General features: G+C 37.5%; 1 protein-coding gene across 11 annotated transcripts in view; it reads left to right on the forward strand.

Moving 5' to 3' along the window:
* CASK (calcium/calmodulin dependent serine protein kinase) overlaps window positions 1-27097 on the forward strand; it is a 401324-nt gene that overhangs the window by 125245 nt on the left and 248982 nt on the right. For all 11 annotated transcript variants that reach the window (XM_037992948.2, XM_037992954.2, XM_037992955.2 and 8 more), the window contains exon 3: window positions 6691-6796. In XM_037992948.2, the coding sequence (XP_037848876.1) occupies window positions 6691-6796 (106 nt within the window). The remainder of the gene's footprint in view (window positions 1-6690; window positions 6797-27097) is intronic.

Below are 27097 nucleotides of genomic sequence, written 5' to 3' on the forward strand. Positions count from 1 at the left end.
TAAAGGTCAATGAGGAAGATAGCCTCATTAAAGCCAGCCTGACCTGTGTTGTTGCCAAAGGCAGCTGTGATCTTTATTCTTCAACTTGGTTATTAGATAAAGGTAGAACCCAGCAGCAGAAATTGACTTTGCTACTATAATCCTTCCAAGGTTCTGCTTGGATTCCTTTCTTAAAATATCATTTGGTCATTAATTTCAGTACACTAAGGAAAAATAAGTTGAGTCAATAATGACTTTCATTTACTTATTTTGTTATTAATATTTATTGAAATGAACACATTAATACTTGTCCTAGTTCTTTCTGTGATTAGATTAGAATAGTCTTTATTTTGATTTTGAGTTCAGGTCAGCTCTTAGCGAATTTTGTTTAACTGTTGAATTTCTAACACACTCTAGACATTGTTTGGAAATTAACGAGAATACTTATATATTTGTTAGGAAAAGAGCAGTATCTAGTTTCTGACTATCACTAGTTACAGTGCAGCTGAAATAAACCAGTTCTGTAACAGTCTTGATAGCCTGTCATTCAAGTCAGTGTTACCATATTAGCACTATTGTGTGATTGGATCTTAGGATGTGTAAAAACTATGCTGACCCAGGAGGCACTGTGGTGTGATGTAAAGAGCAAAGGACTTTGGTTATTAGTCCTGCTTCCTCCACTTACTAGCTGTGTGATTTATATCATTGGGCCCTGTACCTCAGTTTCTACCTCTGTAAAATGGGGAGATATATGTGCATATATATGTATGTGTATATGTATATGTATGTCATGCAGGGTTATTACAATAACAATTAAATGAGGACTTATAGAGGGACACTTTAAAGTCTCAAAGGTTGTGTTAGGTTAACGATAGTGAAGAAATTCCAGATTTAGTTATTAAATGATGGATTTGGGTTATTAAAAGAAGCTATAGGATTTCCTTTTGTGAAAGTATTTATTAAAAACACATCTGTTTGAGTTTAGATTCTTTTCGGAATGACTGACATTATAAATATCTGTAAGAATTACAGAAGAACTCACAATCAGGAGAGGATAAGAATTAAAGCAAGTCAACTTATCTAGAGTGGCACCATTCCAATTTGGTAGACACTAGCCACATGTAGTTATTGAGCACTTAAAATGTGACCAGACCAAATTGAGATTTGCTGTAAGTGTAAAAATACATGCTAGATCTCAAAGACATAGTACAAAAAAAGAATGTAACTTATTTTATTAATTTTAGTATGACTATATATTGAAATAATACTTTGTATACATTTAATTGGATAAAATATGTTATTAAAATGAATTTTACCTGTTTCTTTTTACTTTTTTAATGTGGCTACTGGAAAATTTAAAATTATATACATGGCTTACATTATACTTCAGTCGGATGGTGCTGATCAAAATCTTTATTGAGCTGGGTGCAGTGACTCACACCTGTAATCCTAACACTTTGGAAGTCCAAGGCAGAAAGATTGATTGAGGCCAGGAATTCAAGATCAACCTGGGCAACATAGCAAGACTCTGTCTCTATAAACTATTTAAAAATCAGCTGGGCATGGTGGCACGTGCCTGTAGCCCAGCTGCTCAGGAGGCTGAGGTGGGAGCATCCCTTGAGCCCAGGAGTTCGAGGTTACAGTGAGCTATGATCACGCCACTGCACTCCAGCCTGAGCAACAGAATGAGACCCTAGCTCCAAAAAAAAATCCTTACTGAATGCTCTTGAGCAAACAAAATCTTAAATTTAGATCTTTTAAGTTCAGATAAAGATAGAATGAAAAATTCTCCTAGTTCTTTAAGAAAAGTAGTAGTAAAATAGTACTTTACAGGAAAATTATTTTTGAAACAGACCACTTGAACCAGCTTCCCTAACTTTCCCTTACTTGAGGACCAGCGATAGGCAGACTCTGGTGGGATACTTGCTTTACTATTGTTGAAGAGCCCAAACTTTTTAGGAAATTAATAGTAGTTCTAATGCCATATGGCAGGTTGATTTCATTTAAGTTTCTAATTTGAGTTAGAAAATTAAATATTGCTATCTGTATTACTAGTTCCCCTTTTAAAGGGAAATAAATTGATAAAATAAATATAGGCACATAGTTAAATATAAGGACACTAAACACAGAAATAGATTAGTTTAAAATATTTTTAAAATTTCCTGAGAAATTACAAAAAAGAAAGTACAACTTAGCCATAAAAAGGAATGAAATAATGCCATTCACAGCAAGCTGGATGGAGTTGGAGACCATTCTTCTTCTTCTTCTTTTTTTTTTTTTTTTTTTTAAATCTGAGACAGAGTCTCGCTCTGTTGCCCTGGCTGGAATGCAGTGGCGTGATCTCGGCTCACTGCAACCTTCGCCTCCCAGGTTCAAGCAATTCTCCTGTCTCAGCCTCCTGAGTAGCTGGGACTACAGATGCACGTCACTACACTCAGCTAATTTTTGTATTTTTAGTAGAGACGGGGTTTCACCATATTTGTCAGGCTGGTCTCGAACTCCTAACCTCAGGTGATCCACCTGCCTCGGCCTCCCAAAGTGCTGGGATTACAGGTGTGAACCACTGCACCCAGCTGGAGACCATTATTCTAAGTGAAGTAATTCAGGAACGGAAAACCAAACATTGTATATTCTCATTCGTATGTGAGAACTGAGCTACGGGGATGCAGAGGCATAAGAATGACACGATGGACTTTGGGGGAAGGGCGGGAGGGAGGTGAGGGATAAAGGCTACACACTGGGTACAGTATACACTGCTTGAGTGACAGATGCACCAGAATCTCAGAAATCACCACTAAAGAACTTTTCCATGCAACTAAACACCACCTGTTCCACAAAAACTATTGAAATAAAAAAATCTACTCATTAAAAAAAAGAAAGTACAAAGGAGAGTAAAGAGAGGTACCAGTTACTAGTCTGTAAACAAAACAATACTCCAAAATAGAGATGGTAACCCTGGGTCATGTCATTCACAGGTACATTCTGTGCTAACACCTGTAAGCAGTCAGATAATCACAACTTTAAATCATATTTTTATCACCTGCTTTCAAATTCCTTCCTACTTTGCCTCTAGAGTTGATTTGTAGGCAAATAGTGTTTTTAGTTTGCTATATCAGCGTAGACTTAATAGCACTTAATACATATATCTTTAATTCACATTCATATTTAGAAACAAACATTTTGAGTTTAATATTCGTGGAATCTACAGTTGGAAAGGATATATAATGTATTTGTGTTTTTAATTGTGCTTTCTATTTGAGCTATTTAATTTATGCTTGGATTCAGGAAAACATGACCACAATTTTTCTAGATCATTGCCCTTATCATTTGAAATATATTTTTATGTTGTTAGTTTCATACTGTCCAATCAGTGTTCTGATTTTAGTTCTGAAATGTCAGATCCAGTGACATTTAAATTGCTTTGAAGGCTGGTCCCCCAGCAATTCTGCCTTTATTTTGAGAGTGGGTAGGTGATAAGAGACTAGACCAAGGACTTTTGGTTTACCAAATCAAAATGTGTGGCTCAAATGGAGGTGTCTAAAGAGCATCCATTTCTGCTTACAAACTTTCAGTATAACCAATATATCACACAGCAAATGGTGAATGTGGAGATAAAAATATAATTTAGACTGGGCACGGTGGCTGACACCTGTAATCCCAGCACTTTGAGAGGCCGAGACGGTTGGATCACTTGGGGTCAGGACTTCAAGACCAGCCTGGCCAACAGTGTAAAACCCCATCTCCAGGTGCTAACGTTGAACGAACTGATGGATAGGAACCACCAGTCCAAGAATCTGTTTAAAGTTCAGACTTATAATAGTGGCAAATAAAAAATCCTCATTTGTGATGGTTTGCTTCTGAAAGAAAAAAAAAAAAAGTCTCTACTAAAATGCAAAACATTAGCCAGGCATGGTGATGCACACCTGTAATCCCAGCTACTCAGGAGGCTGAGGCAGGAGAATCTCTTGAACCTGGGAGGTGGAGGCTACAGTGAGCCATGATCACGCCACTGCACTCCAGCCTGGGCGACGGAGCGAGACTCTGTCTCAAAAAAGGAAAAATACAATTTAGTTACATGAAAGAGGCAAAATAGAAAATAAACTGGAAAGAAGAGAAAAGATCCGTTTTAATTGTGGCAAACGCCAATCTGTTTATTTCATGACTCCAGTGTCATAGGATAGAGTTAAAATCAGGCTTTTGATTAGAATAGAGAGGAATGGAAAAAGAAAAACTTAAGTTGAAAACAGAAGATATGAAAGGGTGAGTTCTAATAAAAATGGGAAACTAGAGATAAACATAAAAATGAGTATTAAAAATTTTAAGCTTTTCCTAGAAACAGAAGGCAGAACACTCTTGGAGAGGAAAAATCTGTGCAGGCATGTGATTGATGTTGTCTGGCTCAGCCTGGCCCTCCAGCACATTTGTTAAAAGCTTTCCTCATGGTTATGACTTCCCAGCACAAACCCCACAGCTGCTTCACATCCTCCCCTCCTGTGGGGCCTTCCTAACTACTTTTGGAGATGGAGGCATCTTTCCTGTGCCTCTGATCTCTTCCTTTGCAGTAAACACTGAGCCCCCAGCCCTGCTGTGCTTGGCTCCACACATCCAGCTTCTCATTAGAATCTTAACACTGCCCTTTCAAACTGATTTGGTAGACTCTGCAGGTACTACATCACCTGTCACTGCCCCATTTCATTGACTCTAAGGGAGTCATTTGTAGAAGTTAGCAGTCAGCCTGCAGATGGTAGGACAAAGGCAGGACCAGCACCATATTTTCTGACTCCAGATCCTATAGGCTTTTCATCACTACCACTTACAAACACAGAGTGCTTCCTTTAAAAAAACAAACAAGTAAAACCTTCTCTTGACCCCACTATTTCTTTGCTACTGCCAGATTCTTCTAATATGATTGTGCTCAAACCCAGCATGGCATAATGGAAGGACTGCTGACTTTGGAATTGGGCAGACCAGGGTTCATAAACCTACCTTTACGATAGCTGTGTGATCTTGAACACATTTCTAAGTCTCAGTTTCTCCATCCATAAAATACCTACCTCACAGGGTAGTTGGGACATCAAGTGACAGTGACTGTATTAAGTACTTAGTCCAATGAGAGGTGTGATCATTTTAATTGATTATTGCATAATTGTCTCCTGCATACTGACTTCAACCCTGACTCCTCCCCAAAAGTTGATCTTGCCCAGAATTCTCGTGACCTTTTCTGGCTGAATCTTATGGTCTTTTCTCAGCTTTCAGCCTTCTCCAGCTACTTACAGCTTAATTTCCTCTATTCTCTTGATTTTCTTAATATTATTGATTCTTCCTTTCCTTGTGGCTTCTCTTTTGTCAAATTTTCTGACTTCTTTTTCTCATTCTACCCTTATGTAAGTCAATCTTCTAAGGTTCCATCTACGATCATTGCTCTGTGGACAAGACTAAGTTGAATTAATAAATCAGAAAGGAGATAATGTTATCTATTTTGCTTTGTGCAGTACATCCTTAGCCTTGGTTCTTCCTTACCTATCTCCCTTCTACTTTCTAATATAAAAATGTCACATTGGATTTTAGTCATCAGCAAACAGGTAAAGCCCCAGCGCTATTAGCACTGGATGGCTTTCATTATTCTATTCCATGTAGACATGGCAAGCGATTTCCATGCCCAAACTGTTTTATATGATGATGATGATGATGATGATGATGATGATGATGATATTAACAACTTTGTTTTCCAAATAGTATTATAGAGCTTACACAGTAGTCTTACATACATTATTTGGATTTGTTCTTCAAAGTAACATTGTGAGGTAGGTAAAGTTTGGAATTATCCAACACTTTTTTTTTTTGAGACAGAGTTTCACTCTTGCTGCCCAGGCTGGAGTGCAGTGACACGATCTTGGCTCACTGCAACGTCTGCCTCCCGGGTTCAAGTGATTCTCCTGCCTCAGCCTCCCAAGTAGCAGGGATTACAGGCACCTGCCACCATGCCTGGCTAATATTTTGCATTTTTAGTAGAGATGGGATTTCGCCATGTTGGCCAGGCTGGTCTCAAACTTCTGACCTGAAGTGATCTATCTGTCTCGGCCTCCCAAAGTGCTGGGATTACAGGTGCGAGCCACCACACCTGACCCCAGCACATTTTATAAATGATATTTTAAAAATTCTGACTTTGACTCTAGGAGTAGTGCCTTTTCTGTTTAAACCATACTATTTTTGTTCCCTATTCCATATAACTTCCCTGATAGGTCTATAAATGCTAGATTTTAGGCTAAAGAATAGACAACATGTTTTTATTTAGGGAAAACTAAGAAAAAGAGATAAAAATCAAAACAGTAAATTGAGTTATTAGTTTATTAGCAGATCAAGGAAGAGTTACAAATTTGGAGGCTGAGATTTGATTAAAAGAGTTGGGGAAAGTGTTTATTTGTGTATTTATTTTGCTTCGGGGGAAAGTATTTATATTAAGAAATGTATACTTTTTTATTAAGAGCTCACTCTATACTGCATATAGATTTAAGCTTGCAAAAAAATATGAAAAGCTATATTGTCAAAGACTTTAAAGGGTATAAAGTTAAGCTAAGTTTAAATGGGGGATTTCATCTCTCTAGTTAGAGAAGTATCCATGTTACCATAGATCACATCCATTCATTCATCATTCACTCTAATTGTCTTTTGTTCCTACCTAATGAAGTATGCTGTATGTTTGTTTTACAGATCTAAAGCGGGAAGCCAGTATCTGTCATATGCTGAAACATCCACACATTGTAGAGTTATTGGAGACATATAGCTCAGATGGAATGCTTTACATGGTTTTCGAATTGTGAGTGTGTATTTTAATTCTTAAAGGGTAAAACTTTAAGCAGTTTTGGTGTTGGATAATGCTAACACTTTTCTCTTGAAGTTTAACAGTAGTTGTGAACTTCTCTGTTCAGAAAGACCTAAAGTCATAAGACAAAAGGATTATGTCATCATAAGGTTTACAGTGGCAAAGGAAGCAAAAGCTGGGCATGTTCAGTTACTCTCATGCTTTCAGCATGCTTCAGAGAAGAGACTCCAAAAGGAAATCGAGTTCAGAGGGATAAGACCGCAAAATATAAACTTCTGACCAGTAGAAGTCTTAGTGAAGAAGAGTAGGATGAAAGTGGAGGCGTCCATGTAGCAAGACTCTTGGCAACTAAAAACAAGTAATGACAGACTTAGTTTCCTCTTTTGATATAATCACCGTATGGCATATAAGGGCAATTTTATAGATCACAGTGTATCTTGATTTCAGTAAGTCACTTGATATGTTTGTCACAGACTTTTTGTTGGTAAGATAGAGAATTGTGAGCTAAGGATAGTACAACTGGATCATCCAGCTCTGGTCGGATGATTGTGTCCAAGAAGATTGTATAACGCTTTATAGGACAGCATCCTGCAGGGTTTTATCTTTGATCCCACTCTGTTCAAAATTGTAATCAGGCCGGGAGTGGTGACTGATGCCTGTAATCTCAGTGCTTTGAGAGTCTGAAGCAGGGAGGATTGCTTGAGGCCAGGAGTTCGAGACCAGCCTGGGAAACATACCAAAATCTCTCTTTTTTTCTTTAAAAAAAAAAAAAAAAAGTTGTGATCAGTGACTTTGATTAGGAAAAAAAAAAAAACGGAAGATACTAAATATTCAAAAGATACCAAGGTCAGAGGATATATTCATTACCTATTGCTTCATAACAAATGCCCCAAAACATAATGGCTTAAAACAACATACATTTATTATCTCAGTCTCTGTGCATCAGGAATGTGTGTTCCAACTTAGCAGGGTCCTCTGGCTCTGGGTCTCTCACAAGGTGATAATAAAGCTGTTGGCCAGAGCTGAAGTCATTTTGACACTCCACTACAATGTGGATCTGCTTCCAAGCTCACTCACATGATTATTGGCAGTCTTGCCTTCCTCACAGGCTACTGGACTGAGGGCCACAATTCCGTAAGAGCTGTTGGCCCAAGCCTCCCTTGGTTCCTTATCCATTGGGCCTCTCTATAGAGCAGCTTACAGCACGGCAGCTGGCTTCATCAGAGCAAGCAAGAGGATAAGTGAGAGTATGAGCAAGACAGAAGTCACAGTCTCGTAACCTAATCTCCAGAATTACACACCATCACTTCTGCAGTTAGAAATGATTCACTAAATCCAGCCCATACACAAGGGGGATGGGATTATACCAGGGCCTGAATATCAGGAGGTGAGGATCACTGGTAGGCATTTCACAAGTTGCTCCCTACAAAGGACTAGCTAACGCATTGACTGTCTACATCAAAATTCAAAAATATTTTTACAAGTTTGTAGCAAAGGAGCTGAAATAAAGAAGGTGAAATTTAAGACCAGTTAATGTTAACTCCTTCATTCAAACATGAATAAGTGCAAGATCAGTGTGAATTTAGTTGTGATTATGTGAAAAAAGATGTAAACATTTTAGTTGTTTGCAACAGCTTAAAAAGCCCTGAATGGAAGGTTATGCTACATTAATTAGGAGTATATAGTATTCAGAACAAAGCCATACTCCCCCGATTCACCCTGGACCATTCATAGTAAGCAGGACACTGGAATGTCTGCAGAATAGGATAACCAGAATGGAAAGGAGCCTGGAAATTGTGTCATAGAGACACAGCCTTCAAAATCTTTTCTGGCAAACCTGCTAAAAGAATTTTGAGGCCAGGCATGATGGCTCATGCCTATAATCCCAGCACCTTGGGAGGGCAAGGCAGGTGGATTGCTTGAGCTCAGGAGTTCAAGACCAGCCTGGGCAACATGGCCAAACCCTGTCTCTATAAAAAATACAAAAACTAGGTGGCTGTGGTGGCACACACCTGTAGTCCCAGTTACTTGGGAGACTGAGGTTGGAGAATCACCTGAGCCTGGGAAGTCAAGGCTTTAGTGAGCCATGATTGCACCACTGTACTCTAGTCTGGGCAACAGAACAAGACCCTGCCTCAAAAAAACAACAACAACAACAAAAAAGAATTTTGAAAAACGTATGTACCCCTTCACGTATTTTTTAGGTTGATATATAAAAATTTTCATTGTGAGAATATAATTCTCAGTATCTTGAATATTCTTTTAAATATGTTTTGTTTGTTTTTTTTTAAACAGAGTCTCACTCTGTCACCCAGACTGGAGTGCAGTGGCGCAATCTAAGCTCACTGCAACCTCCACCTCCTGGGTTCAAGCGATTCTCCTGACTCAGCCTCCTGAATAGCTGGGACTACAGGCATGCGCCACCATGCCCAGCTAATTTTTGTATTATTTAGTAGAGATGGGGTTTCACCAAGTTGGCCAGGCTGCTCAAACTCCTGACCTCGTGATCTGCCATACTCGGCCTCCCAAAGTGCTGGGATTACAGGCGGGAGCCACCGCGCCCAGCCTTAAATATATTTTCTACACAACTGTAGAATTGCCTGTTTATCTCATTCACTGTGTGGAAAATGTCTGCTATGTGACCTACATGACAGTGCTAGTCCTTATTGTCAAATCAGTCAGCCAAATCAGACTCATTTTCTGTCAGGGAAAAAAAAATCTGACTTCATTTTTCAAATAAAATTAAAGTGTTAAATGAACATCCCTGTGACACTCATCTTAGTATTGATTATGAATTCTAAAACAGCTCACCATGAATATATTGTCTGGTTCGAGTAAGGTGGCACCTCCCTTTTTTTCTCAAACTCACTTTGTTTTGCTTTCAAGGGTCTCTCCCTCCCTCAGGGGCTTTGCTTTTCCCAGCCATCTCTTTGAAGTTAGACTTTTTGGGATGGAGCAGTAGTTTGCATTTTGGATGGGTAACTGGAGATGTGGAGATGGGTGATTGTAGATGTGGAGATGTAAAAGAAAAGCAGACCACAGACTTGTTTACAGACAGACAAAATTATGAAAAATGAAGATATGGAAATTGATTGCCTTAAAAATATTCTACTTCATGTGGCTCCTGGAAGGACTTTGGGTATTCCCAGAGATACCCAAATCCTAGGTCGAAGACCACTGGCGTGGAAGAGCTTTTGAAAAGACTGGGAGGCTTTAGTTATCCACAAATGTATTCATTTTATTCTTCTGCTAGAAGAGTCCCCAAAGCAGAAGCCCATAGATAGAACATAATCAATGTCCACAGTTATTTGAAAGATTGTCATATATAAAACTATATGCTTATTCAAGTGTAGCATCAGAGGCAGTAACTAGAATCAACAAGTGGCGGACGTCACCTCTAACTAAAGAAGACCTTTTTGATGATTAGATTTACTCCATGAATGAAGCAGACTGTCTCACAAACTATGCAGTTTCTCACTAGAAGCACTCAAGTTGAAGCTGGATCCTTCCAAGGGGCCTGAAGATAAGGTTTTAATTTTGGACTAGAGCTGGCTTCTAACATCCCTTCTAATTTTAAGATATTATAATTCTTTTTTTTTTTTTTTTTTTTTTTTTTTGAGACAGTGTCTTGCTCTGTTGTCCAGGCTAGCGTGCAGCGGCACAATCTTGGCTCACTGCAACCTCCGTCTCCCAGCTTCATGCAATTCTCCTCCCTCAGGCACACATCACCATGCCTGGCTAATTTTTGTATTTTTAGTAGAGACAGGGTTTCACCATGTTGGCCAGACTAGTCTCGAACTCCTGACCTTAGGTAATCTGCTTGCCTCGGCCTCCCAAAGTGCTGGGATTACAGGTGTGAGCCACTGTGCCTGGCCAAGATATTATAATTCTTTTAAAATTACTTTTCTGGTTTAATTTTATTCTTTATTCAAGAAATCTATTTCTGTCTATATGTATATTTTCTGAGAAAACTAAAAGCAAGTTGGGTTTGTTTTTTGTTGTTGTTTTTGTTTTTAACCGTCTCACTTTGTCGCCCAGGCTGGAGTGCAGTGGCGCCATCTCGGCTCACTTCAGCCTCCACCTCCCAAGTTCAGGCGATTCTTTGCCTCAGCTTCCCATGTAGCTGGGTCTACAGGCGCATGCCACCACGCCTGGCTAATTTTTGTATTTTTTGAAGAGACAGGGTTTCATCATGTTGTCCAGGCTGGTCTCACACCCCTGGCCTCAGGTGATCCACCCTCCTCAACCTCCCAAAGTTCTGGGATTACAGGTGTGAGCCACCACGCCCAGCCTCCTAAAAAGCAAGTTTTATATACTATATAAAGTAATGATCACAGAAAGCAAATTTTAAAAATTCACCTAAATTTCACCATGTATACTAATTGTATCAAAGGGGACTTAGTGACAATGTAGTAGAAAAAAGATCTTTGGTTTCATAAAACCTGGGTTAGCATCCCAGCTCTGTCAGTTTTACTAATTATGTGAGGTTGGCCAAGTCTTGTAAGTTCCCTGAGCCTCAGTTTGCTTGCCTTCAGAATCTTCCTAAGATTATGAGAACTAGATGAGAAACTGTATGTGACTTCCCTTTGTAAATGGTGAAGTGCTTTATAACTGTAAAGTATTATTTCCAGTGGCTTTAACAGGATAGTTTTAGTCCCTCATTGTTGAAGTAGTCTGTATGGGATTTTATGTGACTAATTTTGTATGACTTAGTTGTGATAGAAATAATTAATGGTTGGCTGTATATCGAGATGAGACTTGCTTAAATTGAATATTTTCCAGTGACCTGATCCCGTTGTTAACCCAAATCACTAGAACATGGCCTTATGTTTTCTTTTCTTTTCTTTTTTTTATTTTTTAACAGTGTAATTGTGGAAAATTTCAAATGAAAAGAGAGAATAGTATAATAAACCCCAGCATACTGGTCACCAAGCTTCAATAGTTATCAAAACGTTTTTCCTTTCCTATTCTGTTCTTCCTGATGTCTTTTTCTCCCCTGGAGATTTCTAAAGCACTGTCATTTCACCTATAAATACTCTCGTTTGTATTTCTAACAGATAATGATTTTTTAAATGACCATATTATTACTATACCTAACAAAATCAACAATAATTCCATAATATCACATCATGATCAGTTGATACTCAATTTTACCTGATTGAACATGAATTTTAACTGACAGATTTCTATATTTAGAATTGTTTTATTAGCTCTAGGGACCTGGAAGTAGATTATAAATTCAGTTAAAATAACTTAGTTATTTCTCAAAAGGCCCACAAACAAAATAGAAATAGAAAATTGTTGTTTTGTATCATTGTTTTGTAAATTCACCTCAACAATTGACCTTACCTAGTTTTTTGCATCCTCCTTATCTCCTGGGTTTCGAACAAACCAAAAATATCAATTACTGTAAGATTTAAAGTCATGTGGATCAAAAAGCAAAGCCAATGCACTTGTGTATAGTTCCACCTACTGGCTAGGTGAGAGATTGCTTCTATAGCTTCAGTGTAGACTAAGCTACTCCAATTACTTCCATGTTTCTGGCAATAGATGTAATTGCCCCTGGTATTTAGGGGCTCATTGCTCAGGTTATGGGTTATCTGGATCCTTTTTACAGTTTTTGTAACATGACACCCATACAGTGTAGACAATGAAAGTAAAAAAATAAAATAAAATTAGGTCAGTTAGTTTTGTTGTTTGTTGGCTACTTAGAAACAGCATTTATCATTTTGGTGGAGAAAAGGCTAGACAAAACAATATATTTGGATTATCAGTGAGTTTCTTAATGTGGTGTCCATATCTGTCTTTGCCACAGACTATGTATAACCAACACTCCTTTTTTTCTTCCTAAACTGAAGTCACAAAATTATATGGCCCAAGAATGTTGTTTATCATGTTAGAAAATGTCTAGTTGATGGCTGGGCTCAGTAGCTTACGCCTATAATCCCAGCAGTTTGGGAGGCCGAGGCAGGAGGATCTCTTGAGCTCAGGGATTTGAGACCAGCCTGGGCAATATAGTGAGACCTCGTCTTTACAAAAAAATTTTTAAAATTAGCCAAGCATGGTGGCACACACCTGTAGTCCCAGCTACTTGGGAGGCTGAGGTAGGAGAATTACTTGAGCCAGGGAGGCAGAAGCTGCAGTGAACCAAAATCATGCCACTGTATTCCAGTGTGGGCAATAAAGTGAGACCCTGTCTCAAAAATAATAAGCCAGACTTGGTGGCTTGCACCTGTAATTCCAGCACTTTGGGAGGCTGAGGTGGGCAGATCACTTGAGGTCAGGAGTTTGAGACCAGCCACCCCGTCTCTACTAAAAATACAAAAATTAGCCAGGTGTGGTGGCACACACCTGTAATCCCAGCTACTTGGAAGACTGAGGCAGGAGAATCGCTTGAACCCAGAAGACAGAGGTTGCAGTGAGCCAACATAATGCCACTGCACTCCAGCCTGGGTGACAGAGCAAGACTCTGTCTCTAAAAATAATAATAATAATAATAATAATAATAATAGTTCATATCTACTTAATCACAAATGGTTTATAAGTTTAAAGCATGCTTAAGTACAGAGACTCACAAAACCAGAATTTTAGATATGGAAAAGATTAGATTAGTAAATTTCAAATTTTAGGTTAGAAAATCCAGTATAAAACTTGTTAAACAAGCAGGTACCCAGGTCCCACCCCTAGACATTCACTTTTGCAGATATGAGTTCTGATGGGGCAGGTCAAGAGATGATTGACCTTTAAAATAGGGGTAATACAAGGTAAAGGCTATATCGTCATTGTTCCAACACACACAGTAGTTTTGTAGGCATTTGCATATGTTTGCACATCCATTGCTTTGGGATTACACTTAAAAATTTGAACCTGTCTGTAGCAATTTGCTGAAATGTATTTTAAATACAGGTTCAGTTTTGAAGACAGGCTGAGTTGGGTTATCCCCACAAATTAAATATTTATTTCTAAGAAACACATTTGGGCTTGTCTTTAGTAGTGTCTGGTACTTGAGTTAAGCTGTAAATCCTAAATTGGCTGGCCAAGGAATTTTAATTACCTTATTACAGAGTGATTACATATACCACAGGGAGACTTTTACAGTAATTAAATATGGATTTAAAACACATCTGACATGAAAACAATAGTTTGTATCTTTTAAAATAATATTAGGAGTTTGTTTTTGTAGCTCACAAAGGCGATAAACTGAAAGCTCTTTTTTAATTTAATTTAATTTTATTTTGTTTTATTTTTGGTCTAGTATTTATGCCTAGGGAAAGGAGCGTTTGTGAAATTTATTTATACTGATAGAGTGGAACTGATTACTACTTACCAGCAAACTTGCTGCTTAAGGGAAAATATGTTTGTCTCATACCAAGCAATAAATATCTGTACTGTAACATTTTAATCTATTTGAAGATTTGTACATATTTTCATAGCTAGTCTTATATAATAATCTATTTTGATTTTTTTCTTTTTATGTGTGATGATATAAATTGCTATTTGTTCTTTCAGCAAAGTAAACATTTCTTTTGACTCACAGTATCAAAATGTTTAGTTGATTTTAGTTTTACAAACTATGTGTCAGGGATCCCCAAGACTACTCCCAGGCTTGATGATTCACTAAGAAAACTCAGAGGACTCAGCATATAGTCATATTCACAGCTATGGTTTATTATAGCTAAAGGATATAAAGAGAAATCAGCAAAAGGAAAAGATACATTAGTTGAAGTCCAGGGGAAACCAGGCACAAGCTTTCAAGGGTCCTCTTCCAGCAATGAGTTGTGACAACACGTGTGAAATGGTGCCAACCAGGGAAGCTTATTAGAGACTCAGTGCCCTGGATTTTTACTGGGGGCTGGTCACATAGGCATCTTCCACTTGGCACTTAACCAAATTCCAGACTCCCAGAAAGAAAGCAGGTGTTCAGGATAAATCATATTGTTAGCACAAACAATTTAGACACAGTGAGTCACTCTTTTCAGTTAGGAATGTAGAGGACCCTCCTGAAATCCAAGTTCCCAGATACGCCTCTCAAGGGCCAACCTTAGTAGGCCTTTCAAGCCTTTCACGAGATAGTAGTTTAGGCCTGCTATGTTAACTCTTCTGCACAAACTAAAATAGAGATAAATAGAAGAAGCGTTTTAAAAGAGTTGATATAAACTCTTGGATCTGCAAACAAAATATAATTGCCTGTAAAGATAATGACAGGGTTTGGCATTTTGGGTTTTTTTTGTTTTGTTTTGTTTTGTTTTAACTGTAAATACAGCATCATTTTTACATCTGTTAAAAAAAATTTAGGTGGTCAGATATTTGTATAAAACAAATCCTGGATTGGGATGTTACAGTGTAGAACAGATTTTAAGCTTTGAATGTTATATTAGAAGATAGACTGTATTCAGATGCTACTGTCTTAGAAATACATTTGAAATTGTCACTCTGATAACTTTTCGTCTATGAAAACTAATCTTCAAGCCACTAAAATAATTTTGAATAAATTTGGGTACATATAAAATATGAAGAAAATTCAGTTAATTTTCTGTTATTTAGAAGAAGTATAGTTTGTTCATTTAAAAATACAAATATTGGCTGGGCATGGTGGCTCACGCCTGTCATCCCAGCACTTTGGGAGGCCAGGGTGGGCGGATCACTTGAGGTCAGAAGTTCGAGACCAGCCTGGTCAACATGGTGAAACCCCATCTCTACTAAAAATACAAAAATTAGCGGGCACCTGTAATCCCAGCTACTCGGGAGGCTGAGGCAGGAGAATCACTTGAACCTGGGAGGCAGAGGTTGCAGTGAGCCGAGATCGCACCCCTGCACTCCAGCCTGGTCGATAGAATGAGACTCAGTCTCCAAAAAAAAAAAAAAAAATTCTTAGTGTACAACCTTTGCCATATACATAACTTGTAAAAATTTAGAAATTACAGAAAATTTTGACAAAAAGTAAATAATGTCATAATTTTGTTATAAAAATTGTGACAAAAATAAATGTCATTCACAAACATTTTGGACCATTTCCTTTTATTGGAAGCATTTTGCTATACCATTAAATATTTTTTGGATACAGTATTTTAATGACTTCATTAAGACATCTAAATGTGTGCATGTGCCATGTTTAATTTAATAATTTCCCTATAGTTGAACATTAACATTGTTTTTCCCTATTAGAAATAGTACATAATTACTTGTTCATGCCCCTTGATTGCTTTGTTTCCTCAGAATACATTTCTGAAAGTAGAATAACTGGGTAAAAGAGTATATGAATATATACAAATACATACATCATACTTAGATTTAACCTTTTTCTCAATACAATGCATCACATTTTGAAAAATACATTCACATAAATATACAACTTAAAGAATTATTGTAGAAGTGAACAACCATGTAACTACAACCCAAGTCAAGAGATTTTAAAACTGCCAGTACCTCAACAGCCCCTGAATTCCCCTTTCTCATCATAATCCCCTTCTTCTCTCAGAAATAACTAATCTGTACTTCACTTCTGTGCTTTTATATCCCTAGCATCAAAATAGGAATTCTCAAATAATAAAGTTCAGTGTTGTCTGCTAAAATCTTTTTTTTTTTTTTTTTTTTTTTTTTTTTGAGACGGTGTCTTGCTCTGTCATCTAGGCTGGAGTGCAATGCTATATCAGCTCACTGCAACCTCCACCCCCTGGGTTCAAGCAATTCTCGTGCCTCAGCCTCCCGAGTAGCTGGGACTACAGGCACGCACCACCACGCCCGGCTGATTTTTGTATTTTTAGTAGAGACAGGGTTTCACCATGTTGGCCAGGCTGATCTCAAACTCCTGACCTCAAGTGATCCACCTGCCCTGGCCTCCCAAAGTGCTGGGATTACAGGCATGAGCCACCACACCCAGCCTAAAATCTTTATTTGAATGGAATCCTACAGTATATACTCTATTTTTGGTCTCTGAGATTCATCTGGTTGCTTTGTGCAGCTGTTCCTTTATTTTATTGCTGTGTAGTATTGCAGTGAACAAACTTGCACTATTTATTCATTTTAATGTTAATGAGTATTTGGGTGATTCCCAGATTTGACTGTTTTGTAGAGCAGATCCTTCCACGTTGTTCTTCTTCAGCCATGTTTTAAGGGATGTACTTGTCTGCATTTCTCATATACATTTTAGAATGAGGTTGTCAATTTCCACCAAAACAAAAAAACTATTGAGATTTTTGTCTTGAATTACTGTATCAAATCTTGATAGCAATTTGAGAATAATTGACATGTTTACAGTGTTGAATCATCCAATTCATGAGCATAGTGTCTATCTTCCCATTTATTTAGCTCTTTGAGTTCTCACAATAAAGTTTTATATTTTCCTCTGTAGAGGTTGTGTACATGTGTATTAGATTTATGTGTTGTCAGATTTATTCTTAGATATTTTGTTTTTAGGGTAAGTCAGTTTCTCTAACTCTCCCTTCTCTTTCCCTTTCCTTGTGCTAACTTTGTATTTGTGTTCCTTTCTATTCATCAGGCTTAATTAATTCCAACAATTAATCTGTAGAATCATTTGGATTTTCTCCATACATAATCATATCATCTGTGTATAAAGAGGATTTTGTTTGCCCTTTACAATTTTTTTACCTCTTTTCTTGCCTTTATTACAGTGGATAAAACATTCAGGGCAATGGTGATGGCAGTTATCTTTGCTTATGTCTGATCTGAGAGTTTGCTAAGCATGAATGGATCATGAATTTTATCAAATGCTTTTTTTCTGCATATGCAGTCATGCATCCTATAATGATATTTCAGTCAACAACAGACCGCATATACGTGGGTGCTCTGTAAGAGTATAATGGAGCCGAAAAATTCCTATTGACTAGTGATATCATAGCTGTCATAACATTATAGCTCAGCACATCACTCACATATTTGTGGTGATGCTGCTGTGAACAAACCTGTGCTAGCAGTCATATAAATGTATAACACATACAATTATATACAGCACACAATACTTGATAATGATAATAAACAACTAACTATGTTATTAGTTTATGTATTTACTATACTTTTATTGTTAGTTTAGAGTATGCTACTACTTTTTTTTTTTTTTTTTTTTTTTTTTTGAGTTAACTGTAAAACATCCTCAGGCAGGTCCTTCAGGAGGCATTCCAAAAGAAGGCATTGTCATTATAAGAGATGATAGCTTCATATGTGTTATTGTCCCTGAAGACCTTCCAGTGGGACAAGATGTGGAAGTGCAAGACAGTGATATTGATGATCTTGACCCTGTGTAGGCCTAGGCTAATGTGTCTGCTTTTGTTTTTTAACAAAAAAGTATAAAAAATAAAATAAAAAATTTCAAAAATAGAAAAAGCCTATAGAATAAGGATATAAAGAAAGAAAATATTTTTGTACAGCTGTACAATGTGTTTTAAGCGAAGTGTTATTACAAGAGTCAAAAAGGTTTTAAAATTTTTAACGTTTATTATATTAAAAATTTATGGTAAGCTAAGATTTATTATTGAAGAAAGAAAAATACTTTTATATAAATTTAGTGTAGCCTAAGTGTACAGTGTCTAGAAAGTCTACAATAGTGGAAAGTAATGTCCTGGGTCTTCTCATTCATTCACCACTTACTGACTCACACAGCGCAACTTCCCGTGAATGCAAGTTCCATTCATGGTAAGTGCCGTATACCAGTGTACCATTTTTTATATTTTATGCTATATTTTGATTGTACCCTTTCTGTGTTTAGATACCCAAATATGTATTACAGTTGCCTACAGCATTCAGTACAGTCACATGCTATGTAGGTTTGTAGCCTAGGAACCATAGGCTACACCATGTAGCCTAGGTGTGTAGTGGGATATCCCGTCCAGGTTTGTGTAAGTATACTCTATGATGGTTGTACAGGAACGAAATCCCCTAACTATGCATTTACCAGACTATATCCCCATCGTTAGCAACACATGACTATACTGAAATAATTGTATAATACTTCAGTCTATTGCTGTAATGAGTTGCATTAATTCTTGGGTTAACCAAACCTGGTCATGATTTATAATCTTCATAATCCTTTTTACATATTGTTGGGTTTGGTTTAGGCTTTCTATGTCTCTGTTTTTTAATTTATTTTTACTTTTTTTTTTTTTTTTTGAGACAGGGTCTCATTCTGTCACCCAGGCCCTAGGGCAGTGACACCATCACAGCTCACTGCAACCTCAACCTCCTGGGCTCAGTTATTCCTCCTACCTCAGCCCCTTACTGAGTAGCTGGAACCACAGGCGTGCCATCATGCCTGGATAATTTTGTAGAGATGAGGTTTTGCCATGTTGCCCAGGCTGGTCTCAGACTACTGGGCTCAAGTGAACTGTCCGCCCAGCTTCTCAAAGTGCCGGCATTATAGGTATGAACCACTGTGCCTTCCTGGTTTTCATACCTGGATTACACTAGCCTCATAAAATGAATTGGGGCGTGTTCTCTGGATTTTTTTGTTGTTACTATTATTCTATTGATTGATTGAGATGGAGTTTTGCTCTTGTCACCTAGGCTGGAGTGCAGTGGTGCAATATCGGCTCACTGCAACCTCGGCCTCCTGGGTTCAAGCAGTTCTCCTGCCTCAGCCTCCCGAGTAGCTGGAACTACAGGCGTGCACCACCACGCCTGGCTAATTTTTTGTATTTTTAGTAGAGACAGGGTTTCACCATGTTAACCAAGCTGGTCTCGAACTCCTTACCTCAGGTGATCCACCTGCCTGGGCCTCCCAAAGTGCTGGAACTACAGGCGTGAACCACCACACCTGGCCTTTGTTGTTCTCTTTATGTGATTTGTAGAACTCACCTCTAAATCCATCCAGGCCAGAGTTTTCAATCTTGGTTCAATTCCTTAAATATTTATAGGAATATTCAGGGTTTTTATTCATTACTATGTCACTTTTAGTAAACTGTATTTTGCTAAGAATGAGTGCATTTTATCTAAATTTTAAACAGTTTTGGCATAAAGTTCATAATATCGCTGCAGGTTCTATAGTCATATCTTCTTTTCATTCTTGATACTGGTAGTTTGTGCCTTCTCTTTTTCTTTCTCAGCCTTGCCAGACATTTACCAGTTTTATTATTCTTTTCAGTGACAACTGTAGCTTTGTAATTCCTTTTTTTTCTTTTCTTTTCTTTTTCTTTTCTTTTTTTTTTTTTTTTTTTTTTTTTTTTGGACAGAGTCTCACTCTGTTGCCCAGGTTGGAGCGGTGTGATCTCAACTCACTGCAACCTCCACCTCCCAGGTTCAAGTGATTCTCCCACCTCAGCCTCCCGAGTAGCTGGGATTACAGGTGCCTGCCACCATGCCAGGCTAATTTTTATATTTTTAGTAGAGACGGAGTTTCACCATGTTGGCCAGACTGGTCTCAAACTCCTGACCTCAAGTGACCTGCCTGCCTTGGCCTCTCAAAGTGCTGGGATTACAGGCATGAGCTGCCATGCCCAGCCTGTAATTTCTTTTTATTCTGTGTTGTTTTCTATTTTGGTAATTTCTACTTGCTGTTATTTCCATCCTTTTATTTTGGGTTTAATTTTCTGGGGGCTTTTTCCCTTTTAGTTTCAACCGTTTTGTATCCTTGAGTTTTAGTTGTGTCTTGCTAAAGGCATATAGTTGTGTTTTATTCCAGCCTCTTAATCTTTGTCTTTTACTTGGATCATCTGGTCCATTTACATTTAATTATATTTTAGTATATTTTGAGTTACATCTATAGTCTTATGTGTTCTCTATTTGCACCACCTATTCCATGTTTTTTTTTCTCTTGAAAAAATAATTTCTTGATTTATTTTAGTCAAATGAATATTTTTATCATTCTATTTTCCCTCTGTTAATTTTGAAGTTTAAACACTCTTTTCTTTTATCTTAGAGTGTATCCCAGAAATTACAGCATGCTTCCTAACACATCAAATTCTGATATTGACACCATTATTATCCTCCTGAACAGTGCAAGTGCTGTAGAACATGCTAATTTTATATAATGCCTTCCTTGACTTTTAGGCTGTGTTTTTCATGTATTTAAATTATATTTGTGTGTATAAAAGCATAAATCCTATGTATTTCTATCATCTCCTATTTCTTATATTATTTGTATTGACTTGGATTTACCCACACACTTATCCTTTGCTTGTTCTGTATTCTTTCAGCATCTCTAAGGTTTTATCTGGGTTCGTTTTCCTTGTGTCAGTCTGCTGGATGCAAACTTTCCATTTTTCTTAGTTTCAGAATTATTTCTTATATCCCCTTCAGTCATGAAGGATATTCACTGGGTAGGGAATTGTAGATTGGCATTTTCTTTCCGTTAGATATCATTCTACTATGTTCTGTCATCCATTGATGTGGAGAATTCAGCTAGCAGGGGCTATAACTTCTCTGAAGGTAATGTCATTTTTTCTCAGGTTATTAAAAATTATTTCATCATCTTTTGTTTTCTGTAGTTTGTGATGTGTCTTAAGAGTGTGCTTATGTGTGTTTGAACCTTGCCTTAGGTTCTTTGTTTTTTCAGTCAGTGTATTGATATTATTCATGGTTTTGGAAAATTCTCAGCCATTATTTCTTCAAATCTTGCCTCTGCCCCTTTATCTCTTTCGTCACCTTTGTGACCAAATTAAATATTGGTAGAGGTATACCTTGTGGTATTTTCTATGTCTCCTACCTTCTTTTCTGTATTTTGCATGTTTTTTTTCTCCATGCTTTGGTCTTTTGTTTCTTCTGTCCTCTCTTACTGGTGTCTTTCTCTTCAGTACTGTTTAGTCTGATGTTAATCTAGTCACTAATTTTTAAATGTTAATTATATTTTTCAGTTTTATAGTTTCTATTTCCTTTTTAAAATCTACTGTATATAATTTTTTGACTGGGCGTGGTGGCTCACACCTGTAATCCCAGCACTTTGGGAGGCCGAGAGAGGCAGATCACCTGAGGTCAGGAGTTCGAGACTAGCCTGGCCAACATGGTGAAACCCCGTCTCTACTAAAAATACAAAAAAATTAGCTGGACGTGGTGGCAGGCACCTGTAATTCCAGCTACTCGGGAGGCTGAGGCAGGAGAATCGCTTGAACCCGGGAGATGGAGTGAGCCAATCAGCCTGGGCAACAAGAGCAAAACTCCATCTCAAAAAATAGATAGATAGACAGACAGATAGATAGATAGATAGATAGATAGATAGATAGATAGATAGATAGACTGTAATATTTTTTGCTTTTATTCTCTTGCAAAAAAATAAAAAAGCTCAGCTTTTATGTTCTAGGACACAGTAAGCTTCATTATTTGATAATCTGTGCTAGATAATCTCAGTATATGAAGTCCCTGTGGGTTTGCTTTTATTGTCTGTTATTTTTGCTGGTAATTGGTCACGATCTCTTATCCCTTCATGTACTTTATTCATTTTGATCTTGTGCTAGAAATTATGTTGAAAATTATTGGTCTAAGATGATGCTTTCTTTCTCCAAAGAGGAATTTTTGTTGTTGTTGTTGAGACAGGGTCTCACTCTGTTGCCCAGGCTGAAATGCAGTGGCTCAATCACAGCTCACTGAGCTTCTTCCTCCCAGGCTCAAGTGATCTTCCTGCCTCAGCCTCCTGAGTAGCTGGGACGACAGGCACATGCTACCACAGCTGCTTAATTTTTTTTTTAATTTTTAGTAAAGACATAGTCTCACTGTGTTTCCCAGGCTGGTCTTGAACTCCTGGGCTCAAGGAATCATCCTGCCTCTGCCCCTCAAAGTGCTAGGATTACAGGCATGAACCACCATGCCTGGCCCAAAGAAGATTTGTATTTGCTTCTTCTACTGCGAACCTTCAGGCACTAGCTGTTTAAGACTTTCTTACTCAAGATTCAAGGCTTAGATTTTCAGTGCCATCTAGATGTAAAGCCAGGTTGCAAGTCTGTGAAGGGGCTGATTGCTTCTAGTTCACTCCTAGCTCTTTAGGGCACCAGCTCAGTGCTGGAGAGTAGAGTTTATCAGATTCTCTTGAATTCTGACTCATTTTCCCTTTTGAGCCCAGGAATTAGAGACCAGCCTGGGAAATATAGTGAGACCTCATCTCTACAAAAGTTTAAAAATTAGCCAAGCATGGTGGTGTGCACCTATAGTCCCAGCTACTCAGGAGACTGAGGCGGGAGGATCACTTGGGCACAGGAGGTGGAGGCTACAATGAGCCAAGATAATGGGAGACATCATCTAGTCTACCATTACAAGAAGCAGAACTCTAGCAATGCATTTAAAACTCTTTTAATGTAGTTTTCATATTACTCTCCATAAAGACTTACTAATTTATATTCACACATGGTAAATGAATGTATCTATGTTTACATTTTGATAGGTCAAAAGGATGTTTTGGTTTAATTTGCATTTATTTTGTCATTAGTGTGGTCAAATATTTTAAAAGTATGTTTACCCATTTCTTTTACATCTAGTCACTTTCATTAGTTGTTTAGTTTTCTTTAGTTGTTTTAGTTGTAAGAATTCTTTTTTGTTTGTTTGTTTTTGTTTTTTGTTTTTAATAAAGATGGGCTTTCCCTTGCTTGCCTAGGCTGGTTCTGAACTCCTGGGCTCAAGCAGTCCTCCCACATTGGCCTCCCAAAGTGCAGGGATTACAGGCATGAGCCACCATACCTGGCGAAGAATTCTTTATTTGCTAAGGATATTTACCTTTTTCATATATTTGTAAATATTTTCCCCAAATCTGCCTGTTTTATTTTGTTTATTGATATTTTAAAAAGGAAGAATATTAAAATTCTGTCAGAAAATTACAGATAAGCAATAAGCAATAGGGAAGGCTAGAATGAACTCTTAGCTACTAGATTAGAGTTGAAGACAGCAATATAATCTCATATTGAATTTATTATATGTACACACACATGCACACATACACATACATGTACAGATATATACAGAAATCATCATAAATTATATGTGCATACATGAATTACTACACATACATTCCTAACTCGGTCCACTTAAAGAGCCTAAAGCATACCCACACCTAGATTTTTATTTCTGAATGTCCTCCTTTAATTTAAGCAGCCAGGGATCCTTGGAGAAATGATTATAAATTCTAGGGCTGGAACAGAGAAAGTATAAGATAAACATGAAGCATCTTAGAGTGCCTGAAGGTAAGGAAGTATTCAAAAAGATGGGGGCATATCAGAGAGACATAGGAACCAACCTGAAAGCACTTCCAGTGGCCAAAACTGAAACAATTTGAGCAAAAAAAACCATAGAATTAGATTACAATCCAAAGTATAAAATAAATACATATAAGTGCATAGTGATATAAAGAAATAATTAGATGAACAATTGAGAGAGAAAAAAGAATTCCAAGTGTTCGGTATAGATAATTTCCCTCCACCCTTGAGTGTAGGGTGGACTTAGTAACTCACTTTCAAAGAATTATGGAGAGGGAAATAGTAACTTTAGAGTAGAGAGAACTAACAGATTATCTTCACCAAGTGATCAAATTAGCATTACCAGTGATAATTCCTGTGTATATCATCTGCTCCTTGATACGATGTCATGAGAAGGGCGTTTCACCTCTGATATTCTTCCCAAGAAACCCATAACACTGACCTAGGCAAGAGGAAGACATCAGACAAACCCAAATGAGGAACACTCTATAAAATACTTGGCCAGCATGCTTTAAAACTATCAAGGTCATGAAAAACAAGTAAAGACTAAGAAACTGTCACCAACCGGAGACTAAGGAATCTAGACGGCTAAATGCAACGTGGAATCCTAAATGGGATCCTGCAAGAGAAAAAGTATATAGTTGACAAACTGATGAAGTCCAGGTAAAGTCTGGAGTTTAGTTAATAGAAATGTACCAGAGTTAACTCTTAGCTTTCACAAGTGTACTATAGTTACCTAAGACGATAACACTAGAGGAAGTTTGTTTAGTGGTATACAGGAGCTCTCTGTACAATCATTCCTCAGTATATATGCAGGGGATTGGTTCCTGGAACCTCACGTGTACTAAAATCCACGCATCGGGCCAGGCGCAGTGGCTCAAGCCTGTAATCCCAGCACTTTGGGAGGCCGAGACGGGCAGATCACAAGGTCAGGAGATCGAGACCATCCTGGCTAACATGGTGAAACCCCGTCTCTACTAAAAAATACAAAAAACTAGCCGGGTGAGGTGGCGGGCGCCTGTAGTCCCAGCTACTAGGGAGGCTGAGGCAGGAGAATGGCATGAACCCGGGAGGTGGAGCTTGCAGTGAGCTGAGATCCGGCCACTGCACTCCAGCTTGGGTGACAGAGCGAGACTCCGTCTCAAAAAAAATAAAAAAAAATAAAAAAAATAAAATAAAATCCACGCATCTCAAGCTCTGCAGTCAGCCCTGTGGAACCCATATATAGGAAGTCGGCCTTCTGTATAGGCAGGTTTCGCATTTGGCAAATACTGTATTTTTGATCTGCATTTGGTTGAAAACATTCTGCATATAAGTGGACCCACACAGTTCAGACCTGTGTTGTTAAAGGATCAACTGTACTATCTTTACAACTTTTACGTAAATCTAAAATTATTCTAAAATAAAAAGTTTTCTTTACTCTAAACAAACAAAAAAGAAACCATGAGTTTACACCATTTCCAGTTTAAAATAGCAATTACAGATTTTTATTTGCAAGACAGTTATTAAATAATAAGGAATTATTATAAGTAATTCTGGTATTATATAACAAAAAAGAGTTCTTACCTTTTGGAGATAAGTACTGAAATATTTATGCATAATGCTTTTGTGTTTGTTTTTTTGAGACAGGGTCTCACTCTATTGCCCCAGCTGGAATGTAGTAGCCCCATCTCGGCTCACTGCAACCTCCACCTCCCAGGTTCAAGCGATCCTCCTGCCTAAGCCCCCCAAGTAGCTGGGACTACAGGTGCGCGTCACCATGCCCAACTAATTTTTGTATTTTTTGTAGAGACGGCATTTCGTCATGTTGGCCAGGGTGGTCTCAAACTCTTGAGCTCAAGTGATTCACCTGCCTCTGCCTCCCAAAGCGCTAGGGTTACAGGCATGAGCCAGTGCACCCAGTCATTTATGCATAATGTTTTATTGATGTCCGGGATTTGCCTCAAAATCAAGCAGTAGGTAGGCAGTGGGTACTGTGTTGGAATACAGGTGAAACAAGATTGGCCGATGCGTTGTTAATTGTTAGAGCAGTATAATGAAGGTATGAAACTCTGTAATTTCTACTTTTGAAATTTTCCATAATATAAAGTTTTTTTAAGTGAGAAAGAAATTACAGTTTTTTAACTTTTTAAGTTTTGTATTTATATATCTTATCTCTGAAAATCTGGGTTCCCTGCCACATTAATATACTTATTTGCTTCATCCTACTAGTTTAAATATGCAATAAAAATAAGACTACTGAATGCAGATTAGGATTTCTTTGCACTTCTTTTCATCTGAAGGGTGTATCCCACAGGAATGCACAATCAAAACGCTGGGTTTTAAAGAAATTTTAAATAACTCTTCTCATTGTGATTATGCCACAAGCTTGATATAGATAGATTTAAATTTGTTTGTTTCCGTTTGTTTGTTTTTTTTATTTAAATAGTTTTTATTACAGTTTTAGATTCACATATAGCTATAAGAAATATAGATCCTTGTAGACTTTGCCCAGTTCTTCCCAACATTAACATTCTGTAAAACTATTGTGTTACAGCCAGGATAATGACATTGATACAATCCACTAATCTTATTCAGATATCTGCATCAGTTTGTTTTAATTTTTATAATTGTCTTTTTTTCTTCTTGCTTTAATTTTGTTTTTAGATTATGAAAAGCATGTGTATGATTACACAAAGTCAAACCTGTGAATAGGATTCATTCAGAAAAGTCTGGTTTGTATCCCTGTCCCCATTCACTTTCTTGCCCTAAAGAAAACTATTTTTAAAAATTAGTTATTTTATTTTTCCATTATTTTTATTTGAAAATATGAAAAGATATGTATATGATTTTGTGCCACCCCCCTTCTTACACACTTCCATATATTCTCTTCTAAACCTTGATTTTTAAAAAATTTTAATATGAAAACACTGGGGATCACTCCATGGCAGTAAGTAGACATCTTCTTTCCCGTTTATGCCTGCTGAATACTCCATTATGGTATAGAATTGTTTATTAAACCATTCCCCTAATGATGGACTTCGGGATTATTTTCAGCCTTCTTTTACTACATGAATAACCTTGTGCATACGTTATTTCATAGTGTTGCTAATGTCAAATTCCTTCCTTAAATGTTGTGTCATTTTGCAGTGCCACCAGCACTGTGTGAGAGTTGTAGGCTTTAATTTTAAAT

Source organism: Chlorocebus sabaeus, chromosome X (genome assembly GCF_047675955.1).
Source record: "Chlorocebus sabaeus isolate Y175 chromosome X, mChlSab1.0.hap1, whole genome shotgun sequence".
In the NCBI taxonomy this organism is placed as follows: Eukaryota; Metazoa; Chordata; class Mammalia; order Primates; family Cercopithecidae; genus Chlorocebus; species Chlorocebus sabaeus.